The 10,586-nt window shown below is 33.0% G+C and overlaps 1 protein-coding gene across 2 annotated transcripts in view; it reads left to right on the plus strand.

Annotated features, from left to right (window-relative positions):
- The window catches only part of LOC143258656 (uncharacterized), a 29,178-nt gene that overhangs the window by 2,646 nt on the left and 15,946 nt on the right, over nucleotides 1-10,586 (plus strand). For both annotated transcript variants that reach the window (XM_076517950.1, XM_076517951.1), the window contains exons 2-3: nucleotides 8,362-8,417; nucleotides 10,458-10,549. In XM_076517950.1, the coding sequence (XP_076374065.1) occupies nucleotides 8,362-8,417; nucleotides 10,458-10,549 (148 nt within the window). The remainder of the gene's footprint in view (nucleotides 1-8,361; nucleotides 8,418-10,457; nucleotides 10,550-10,586) is intronic.

Consider the following 10,586-nt stretch of genomic DNA (forward strand, 5'->3'; position numbering starts at 1 on the left):
TTTTATGGGCACATTTAAGTGTGATTATGATGGTAGCTGTCAAAGTTGAAAAACAATCAAAATACATAAAAGTAAAATAAATTTAGAAAATAATTTATCACTGCAAATATGATTAGTATTTATTAATAAAATCTTTTGAGTGAAAGTAGTGTATAATACATCAACCATACTAATAGTAGGAGATATTTAAAGGTGTATTAACCTCAACCAAATGATTGAAAAAGTTAATCTGTAAAACCTGAAGAACATAACACCATGTGGCAACAGTTAAAAATAGGAAGGGCTTAATATAGTAATAAACAAATAGAGAAAAAAAATGGAGAAGAAATTTAATTTTATATGACACATTTATTGGTATATTCAACTATTTCAAATTTAATTAAGCTTCAAAGTACATTCTTGTAGTTAGTTTTGAGGGTAAGCTGCCAAAAGTAGTAATACATGTATTTCGAATTGGGATGATTGTGTGCTATAATAATTGGCAGTTGGTGATTTTGGATTGTGATAAGACTGGTTAAATAGTGATTTTTTTTTGTCTTTGCTTTTATTCAGTACCATCTGCAAAGTTGAATTCAAAAGGGTTTGCTTTGTAAAGTAGATACATTTGTAAACAATGCATATGCAATAAGGTAGTTCCTCTAAACAACTTGCAAGTTTGTGATTTTTAATTGTCTGTTTTTGGAAAGTGTTTATAAAGGACTTTTATGCACATCTTTCAGATATGTGAGCCTTGATGCAGACATGGTGTCCCATATAAAAGGCTAACCCTTTTCATATAAGTCACAGGTTAAAGGCCATGTCATCTTGTTTGTTGAATTACATTCAAAATTTTATTGAACTACTATTTTATCAATTTGAGTAATTAAACTTCAGATTACAATTAAGTTTTTTATCACATATTATTTAGTGTCTTGATTTTAAAGTAAATGTTAAAGAAACACGCCTAAATATTTATTTTTGTGTGTTGAATGCAACACTGGTTCAAACAAGAAGTTTGACATGTTAAAATACAAAGTATAGTTTTATACAATTTAGGAACTCAATTTATTGATGTTGAAAATAGAGAATGTAAAATAAGAAGCTTCTATCTTTTCTGTTTGTTGAGATATTGTTCAGGTGTTGAAATAAACAGTTGTTCTGCTTAGCTCCTTCACTCCTTCAGTGTGGATTCCTGTATGTGGTGAGGATGCTGTTTTTCAGTTTACCTCTTCTTGGATCTAAACATCCATCCACATGTTTGCTATGTGTGGTGACCCATAAAGGGGAGGAGAGGATCCTGGTGGTTGAGGGATCCAACCCTAACACACCACTTTGAGCTTGAATTCCTGCAGATGGGGATCCTTCGAGTGGCCCCCCCTTGAGTCAATCAGCTGGTCCACTTGGGCTAGGGTCAACCGAGTACCAGTGTTGGATGTTCTCAACAAGTGTTGTGGACACTGTATCTGATGCTGGTGTTTGGGTATAGTACTCACAAAAACCTGGCATTGTAGTGTCCCCTCATAGGGCTCCGTAATGAGTGAGGTCAGTGAGCACCAAAATGTTCTTTTTTTTATTATGGGTCCTTTAAATAAAAACTTAAATAGTGAAAAATATTCCATAGGTAAAGGATCACATCTTGAACATTCTGAGCAGTAATCTGTAACACCTGTACCTCATTTTCTTATACTACATTCTCTTTCAGATAAACCTTCAGGGCAAATGTCTTCCTTTTTCATTGAGAAGGGACTTGCTGGATCTCCAAAGTCAGTAAAGAAGCTTTGCTCTGGTGACATATTGGTGTAAACATTCACATCTCAACAATTAACTCTTGCATTCAAAGTTGATTGGGGATATACCTATTAGGTAATGGCTCATGCTACTTTGAATTCATCACAATGAGTTATTGTTGAGAGGGATTTGAAGAACATCCCAGAGTCAGAGATTCTCTTTGGTTTCTCCACTCAAGGAGTTTCTGCAGTGAGGTGTATTTCCACTCGCAAAGATGGAATTATGATGCAGACCAATGTCCTCATTCTGACATTTACATCACTACGTGCACCTGCCACCATCAAGGTGTAACGAGCACATGTAAAGGAACCATGATGCCTGTGAGTGTGAAATAGGCACTCATTGCATCAATTACAATGGCTTTCACATATTCTACTTTTGTTCTTGACCTAAATGGTTGGAAGTAAAAGAGGTGCAGCATTTGAAAACAATTCACAACATTACTTACCCTGAGGCTCGAAAGTTGCTGTTTATCATTTCATTTTGGACATATGCTGCTGCATTTCGTTCCACTACTAGAGTGGGAGTGTAGATGAATCTTTGTGCCTCCATAGGAATCATTCTTAAATTGAGTGAAAAGTCTTTTGACCTCCATGGTTAAAAAAGTTGATGATCAACATCGACACCCATCTCTGTTCCTAACATACATTCCAGCAAACCTCAAGATCCATTTCCTTTGATTCTGGGTATGGGCATTTCCTCAAATACAACTTATCCCACCCCAAGATGCAAAACAATAATTCGTTCATGTTCTCAGTCACTGGAATCCTCTACCAACAACAACAGTTTGACCAACTGACCCAGGGTAGGATCTGTGGAGGTTCGACAGACCTCTCTCGAATAAAGACAATAAAGAAAAATATGTGGTTATAAACAGAAGGGCTCTCCACCCAATTTGCCTACACATGAATAAAAATGGCCACCTTTATACAATAGAATTGTCGAGGTATACATTCTAATCTGGATGCCATCAAGCACTGATTGCTTTCTACTATCCCGTATGTCTTTCCTTACAGGAAACATTTTTGAAACCTGCCAATACAGTTACCTTTTCCTGTAATTTTGAGAGAAACTAACCATGGTCAGTGCCACCTGACTCGCGTGCCCTGGTGGAAGCTGGATAACACAAACTGGCCCTCTTTCACTGCTCTCACAGAACTTGATTCTGCCATCAATATGTGACTGTGTGGCAGCAATAACTGACTGTATTATACAGGCAGCTGCTCAATGTATTCCAAAACCTCAACACGTTTTCCATGATATCCTCATCCGTGGTGGAATCCGTCCTGCTACATGGCACGGAAGGCCCACAAAAGGGCCTGGGATACTTTTTGTAGGTATCCCACATTCTCACACTGCATCGCTTTACAACAGGCCCATGTACATATTCAATGGGTAAGTCATCAAAGCCAGAAGGACTATTGGATGAAGTTCACAACCAGCATATCTTCTACCATATCTTAGTTCCAAAGTCATATGGGACAAGATCTGAAAAGCTAGTGGGCAATATAATTCTCTCCTTCTCTTGATCTTGCTCTCTGAAGGCCAGGAAGTAGCTGATACTTCATCCTCCACTTTTTTAACCATCAAGACTTGGGCAGAGTGATCACTTCTTTCCTTTTGAGCTGATTGTCTCTATGACTCTACTCGTCTCTTTACATTTGTGGAACTCAAACTGGCCCTTCGTTGCTCTTGCAGTACATTGGTCAGACCTGATGAGGTACACTGTGAAATGCTGTGTCATCTATTTTCTGCTTCTCTTGCTATTCTTCTGATTGTTTTTAATTCTGGCAGCAGAATGTTTTTCCTAATGTCTGGTACCAGGCTATTGTCCTACCTTTCTCTAAGCCTAGGAATGATCCCTAGATTCCTTCAAAATACTGTCCAATTGCTTTTTAGAGTCTCTCTAAGACCTTAGAGAGGATGGTTAATGCTCGTCTTGATTGGTTCCCCGAACCAAATAACTTCCTCTCACCCACCCAGTGTGGGTTTCTAGGACAGCGCTCCACCATGGACCACCTCATTTGACTTGAAACGTCAATCAGAGAAGCCTTTCTCAAAGGACATCTTGTATCAATATTCTTTGACATTGAGAAGGCTTATGATACAGCATGGAGGTATAGCATTTTGCAAGGCCTCCATATATATGGGTTACGTAGCCATTTGCCCATTCTTTTTAAAAAAAATTTAATGGACAAGAGATTCTAAGTTTGTGTGGGTTTGACAGTTTCCTTTTTTTGTACAGGAACTTGGAGTCCCTCAGGGCTGTGTTTTGAGTGTCACACTTTTAAGTGTAAAGATTAATGCCATCACTGAAAAACTCCCTCTTACTGTTGCAAACAGGCTCAATGTCAATGACTTTTACATCTCATGTCAGTTGTTGAACATAAGATATATTGAGTAGCAGCTACAGCAGTGGTTCTCAACCTTTTCTGACTTGCGGCAAACTATGACAATCTGAATTTTTACGGCATACCTGAAAAGCCTTAACGATTTTTTAAGTACAAGTTATACGGCAAGTGTTAAAAGCCTTAGAATGAAAAGCATGGCCAAAGCAAGCAATAATAATCTCATTATGCATCATGTTTAGATACACGTAACACAGAAGAGTTAACTTAAAGCCTTAGAACGAAAATCACAGCCAAAGCAAGCGATATTAATGTCATCTGCACATTGACAATACTATCTTTTGCTTTGCCCGTGAGTGTTGTTCTAAGGCTTTTTAATGATTTTGTGGTAGAGCAGAAAAATCAAAACTTTTTATTTTTACATATGTTTTCAGTGTGTTACTTGTGTCTGCTTCCGAGAACAAATCAAATTGAAGCGAGGCTCTAACATAGACAAACAAGCTCACATATCATCATCGACTGTAAAAAACCTCTTTCACTTCCTGGCTTTAATTTCAGTCAATGCTGAAAATCCAATTTCTCAAAACCACGAAGATGCAAATGAAAGCAGAACTTCAACTGCTTTTGAACTGATTGCAGGATATGAATTTAATGGAGATCCAAAGCTCATCCAAGCTCTTTTGGGAAACAATGATAAAATTTGTCGTTTCGTAATTCAATGAGCTGTTCTTCCTCCTCAGTTGTAAGATTCCTAATGTTTTGTTTCCAAGTGTCTCTTCAGTTTGCTAGGAACAAGTGCCTCGTTTGATAAAGCTGCATTGCAGAGTTGGCAGAATGGTAACTGAGAAAGTTCTGATTCCAAAGCGATAAAACCGTATTTGATGTATTCGTTTTTGTACTTTCGTTTTATTCCTTGCTTTTGATTCAACACATTCTTCTTTGCAGCACCAGACTTACTTAAATATTTGTCCATGGATAAATGATAAAACTAATTCATACACAATAAACATGAAGTTCTGCAGTTGATATAAAACTCCTACCTACAGTGTAGTAGCTGTAGCTTACTGCAGAATGAGAACGTGTTCCAGAAAGCAGTTGGATTGTTTGATGCATCATTCCTAAGTTCCTAATTTTTACATTGTTGTTACTTTTATAACAATAAATAAGTAAAAATATATACTTAAAAATATTTACTACTATTGGGTCTAACATACTTTTGCTCTTAATCTCAAAATATCTGTGAAAGCTAATCTTTTCATTTTTGTTGTGATTTTAGTACTTAATTTTAATTTAAATGTGCAGTTTGTAACACAATATTATTAAACACAATGTATTAAAATTATAATTTAACTAGCTTTCAAACAGTTATATGTGTATTAAAATAATTCCACTTTGTTTAGGCAATTTCAGCAATAGTAATCTATGAAATTGTTGCAAAATTAAATTGAACTAAGAACAGTGAGAATGGCTTAACATAATAAGGAAAGCAGTAAATTAAATTTTTTTTCTGTTGGTTATAAGTAATCCAATAGCAAGTGACTGAATTATTCAGGTTTTTTAACCCTCAAATGGCAGCCATCATCTATTGATGTTGCTACCTACAACATTTGTGCTATTTAGAGATTATATGTAAAATGTTTTAAGAGAGGAGTACCAAAAAATTTTATTTTATGCTGTATAACTCATTAAAGTGAGATCACACACTAGGTTTTCATTTTAGCTCAGATATTTATCTTGTAAGTCCTCAGAAATTTAGAAAATGATACAGGGATGGAACTAAGTTCTAAAATGTGCAGTTCAGAGCAAAGAAATGTTAAATGTTGGATAAAATTGAAAAGTAAGGATTTATTTAAATATTTTTTTTTTGAATTTTAAGAAATTGAATTTTACAAAATATTAAACTATTAATTATAAACTCTATTTTGATGCAAAGTTTATTGATGCATTTAAGTAATAAAGTAGTTTAATTCAATTTTGAATGTAACCACAAAAAGGTTATGACATGCACACTGACACATCCAAATCTAGAGGGTGAAAAAAAATCTATCACAACAGACAAAAATTCTATGAAAATTGTCACAGCATTAAGGAGAGCTGTATATTAAACATAATATTTTCAGTTATGTATGAGATATAGCTATTGTCTTAAAGTGCAAGAAAAATGGGTGTCAGAGAGCCTAATATTACAGATCAGCTTTGATATTGAATGCATCTAATGAAATAATATCCTGGCAATAACAAAAGCCTGCTACAATTTTTGTATCATTATCTAATAGCTGTAATAGGCAACACATTCCAAAATGGTTCTTAGTCAGTATTAATTTTTGCAAAGCATATCTGGTTTCTATGATCAACAAAAGATAAATTTACAAATTTTAGATCTATTTGCACAGAAATTGTTTTCAAGGTGTTTCCTAATGACAACTATTATATTCAAGGTTATTTCAAAATTTATTCATATTAGTTGGAATATGATCCAGAAAAGCAGTGTATTTTTAGGTAAAGCTTGTGTGTAAGCAAAGAATCAGAATGCTTTGCAATAGGGAAAGATGTTAGTGGTGGATGAGAACTTGTTTTCTTTTGCATTTTTAGTGCCCCAGATTTCAGGTCCCCTGATGGGACAGTGGTAAGTTTTGTAGATTTACAATGTTAAAATTAGGGATTTGATTCCCTTCATTGTTTGCAGCAGATAACCTGATGTAGCTTTGTTACAAAAATCACATACACACATCCAAATTTCAGAGTCAGTAGACAGTTTGGCTGGCTACACATGTATGTAAATATGTAAATTATAATTATTTAATTTAAAATGCTGTGGAAAAAGAACTAACACTATTAGCCTAAGAACACACTCCCAGGTTATTCAATTGCATATAAACATACTAATATCCCACACAACTTGTATAACCTGGAGACAAGAAGGTACCATTTGATCTTGTAAGACAGTCCTTTCACACCTTCCCTTGAGAAAAGTAAAAATATAAACCTAATTGTTACTATTAAGGAAATTATTGGTTTCCATTTTAAGCTCTTGTAATATGTTGGCCTCCACTTGTGCTAACTTAAAGTCAGTCCATAAATTAATCACCCTATTTGGATCACTAGGTTATTTAGGTTATATGTAAGAAATTATTACAGAATAAATCTGAGGTAAATGGTTTAGAAAAAAAGTAAAAAGTAGCTTATTTAAAACATGGATAGAGAATATACTGGAATAATGTGTTAAACAACTGGGTATTTTCCTTTTTTTCTGGGACTGTCGTACATAAGTTAGACATTAACTTTTTTAAAATGTGTGTGCTTAATAATATAACAGTAAGTAATTGTATAATGTACAATATTACAGTTAACCATTGTAAAAATTTATAGATTATGAAACATGCTGAGCATGTGAAAAGAAACACACACTTGCCAAATATGGACAATTGCTATTGGCAAAGCAATTGTGCTAATGGTGAATTTATGTAGTTAGAAAGAGAAACAACCCAGTATACTGACAGAATAATGTGTTAAAATGGAGACAGATCCTGTTTCGTACGAATCAGGAGAAAGGAATAAGTATGTAACATTTATGTGAAAGTTAGATTAAAGAAGATGAAGATATAATTGAGATAAGTTATTTTATTTTAATGGTAGTAATTTCTGTTACTTCTGTTTTATGCAAATTTTTTAATATTCTAGAGAATAATGTATTCACTATGATATTCTATATTTTGTACTGCCATCTAGTCTTCTCATCTCTGTCAATTGCTGACCGACTCCTCAGTTTAGGTTCTGACTATTTTACTTGACTGAAAATTTGAGCAGAGTTTTCTGTAAAATGTTCTAGTAAATTTAATTTATTTTAGTTAAGAAAAGCGCAGCTAAAGTATTTGTAAGTGTTTGCAGTTAATTGTTATTGTGTGTGTTTTTGATAGTGTATTAAAATCTTTTTAGTAACAATGAATTTTATATATAAAGTAAATGTTGGTAATACATATAATATGGGTTAGTGTTTTTTCATCTGGCTTGGAGTACCATAAATACTGAAGTTCTGATTGGATGGTTTATACATTTATTGTTTGTATCATACTGACGCGATATTTAAATATATGGAATATGAATTTTTCAGCTTTTTTTCATCTAAAACATGTAGATGAGATTTAATAAGAAAACAATGTTGTATATTGTGTACCATTTTAATATACACACACACACACACACACACACACAAGTACAAGATTTACTAATTTATTCTCTCTTGTAGATACCCCCTGCTCCAGATTCTCCATGTCTTCAAGACATTTTCCGTCACTTTTTAAGGCAAGATAATTTTTAACTTTTTAGCACTTTAGTGAATTTATATTCTAAGTATTTTGATTTGTAAGTTGTAATGGTATAATTGAGTTGCATGTTAGTATGTATCTAAAAAAAACAACATATCTGTGCACAAAGTAGTAACCTTGTTTTATTTTCCCATATATAGTTTTTTAATAACCAGTTTTCCTCAAAAGAGGTACCTATGTGTGTTTTATTTGAATTATGTGAGTATTTAATGTTTTCTCAATCAAGATAAGTATTTGCCGAGTGTTAGTTTTTAGATTGCAAAAGAGTAATGTTGTTGCCAAGTTACAATGCTGTTAACATTAATTACATGAAGAATGAAAATAAAATTACCTTTATTGTCAGTTAATTTTGTATTCATATAATTGTTTATAGTAAAAAGCATATTAGGAATAGATATGAAGCATCTAAAAAATTACAAACACTTATGGAAACACTGTTTCCATTTACCTAGTTTTTATATCAAGCAGAAAGATGAATTTAGCTAATGCAACATTCAAGTTTTGAAGATACAGGGGGATTTCACTTCTCTAGGACTTTGTATCTAAAATGTAGTGCAAACATTGTTTTCTGAAGAGGAAATCAAAACATTTTTTTAAATGTGATTTGACTTGTGGCTGAATCTTACAAACTTTCAGCCACTGAAAATACAGATGCTTGTGTATTTTAGAGGTTGACAGTTAACATAAGTACAAACCACTGTTAATATATGATGTAAAGATCTATGTGATCCATCTTCCAATTAAAGAAGCAAAGGCAGACATCTTTGATATATTTTTAGATTAGAACTTCAGCAAGGGGAAGATGTTATGAACAGTAAGAAACAAAATGAAATACTTACCAGTGATGTCACAATGTCTTAATGGGACAAAAAACCTGAAAGTTTGCAGTGGTAACATACTTTCAGAAGATGCTTGCAGTATTAATACTACCAGTTTAGCAATACTAAGACAAAATTAGTTAGTTGCTATGGTATGGGAGTGGCCAAGGTACACAAGGTTGCTCTACTTTACCTTTTCATGAAGCTGTTGAGAAACTTTAGCATTTGTAAAGTATTAAGTTAGTTGAAAACAAAAATAGAACATTAATTTATTTCAGACAAGAGCAGGAGGTTCAATCAAATGTTCCATAAGGTGACTTAAACTTCCTGTTATAGAAGTCTAATGCATATATTATCAGTACGGTTTCTATATTATGAGATTCCAGTAGCTAACAAAGCCCTTCATGTATTTTGAAACAAAAAGAAAATTTTAATTATTTTTGTCCTAGTATAAGTGTGAATGTTTTGGATCCAGAAAAACGTAATACCTTGTATGATTCAGATGTATTCTTATGTGTATTCTCTTCCGAGTCATGAATGTAGCTATATTCCTCTGAAAGCGTGTAGCTATCTTTATAAGAGAATCCACATATGAAGGGTGGTATCTCAATGACCAAAATGAATGTAAAAATTTTCTTGATATTTTTATACCTGTACTGATCTATAATCAACATATATAAAGGTTAGACTCAAAATAATGCTATAAATTTTTAAAAGTCATTCAAACTGTATAAAAGATGCCTTTTCTCTTGAATTGGTCATTAATAAGTAATGTTTAATGCTTTATGAACAAGTTTTAAGAGTTTAACTTGTTTCAAGATTATGAGGAAATATGACTTTCCTATTTGTTAATTTCTAGATTTTTACACATTTTAAATTATTTTGCTATAGAATATTTCCTTGTTTCTTTTTTACAAAAGTGTTTATACAAATATTAATAAGAATCTTTAGGCACTAATCACAGATTCATATTACTTCATCTTTTTTTTTTAATTAAGGTGTGATTTTGTTTGCATATCTATTTCAATATAATTCAATTTATAGTTGTCTGTGTTTATAAGAATTTTCAAATAATCATTCATTTTGCATCACATTGAGCTAATAGTATACAGATCAGTTTGTTGCTAGAATAAATAATTATTTTAATTGGTTTGCCATAAATATTTAGTATTTATATGTTAACTTTTCTTCTAAACTAGATCTGCACCTGAAAATGTGAAATGTAAATTAGCTGAGGTACAGAATGCAGACACTCCTGTTAAGAAAAGAAAAACACAAGAACCAAGTTCAGGTAGCCTTTTTTCTTCAACCTCAATTAACATTTTTGG

This window comes from Tachypleus tridentatus, chromosome 8 (assembly GCF_004210375.1).
Source record: "Tachypleus tridentatus isolate NWPU-2018 chromosome 8, ASM421037v1, whole genome shotgun sequence".
Taxonomy (NCBI): Eukaryota; Metazoa; Arthropoda; class Merostomata; order Xiphosura; family Limulidae; genus Tachypleus; species Tachypleus tridentatus.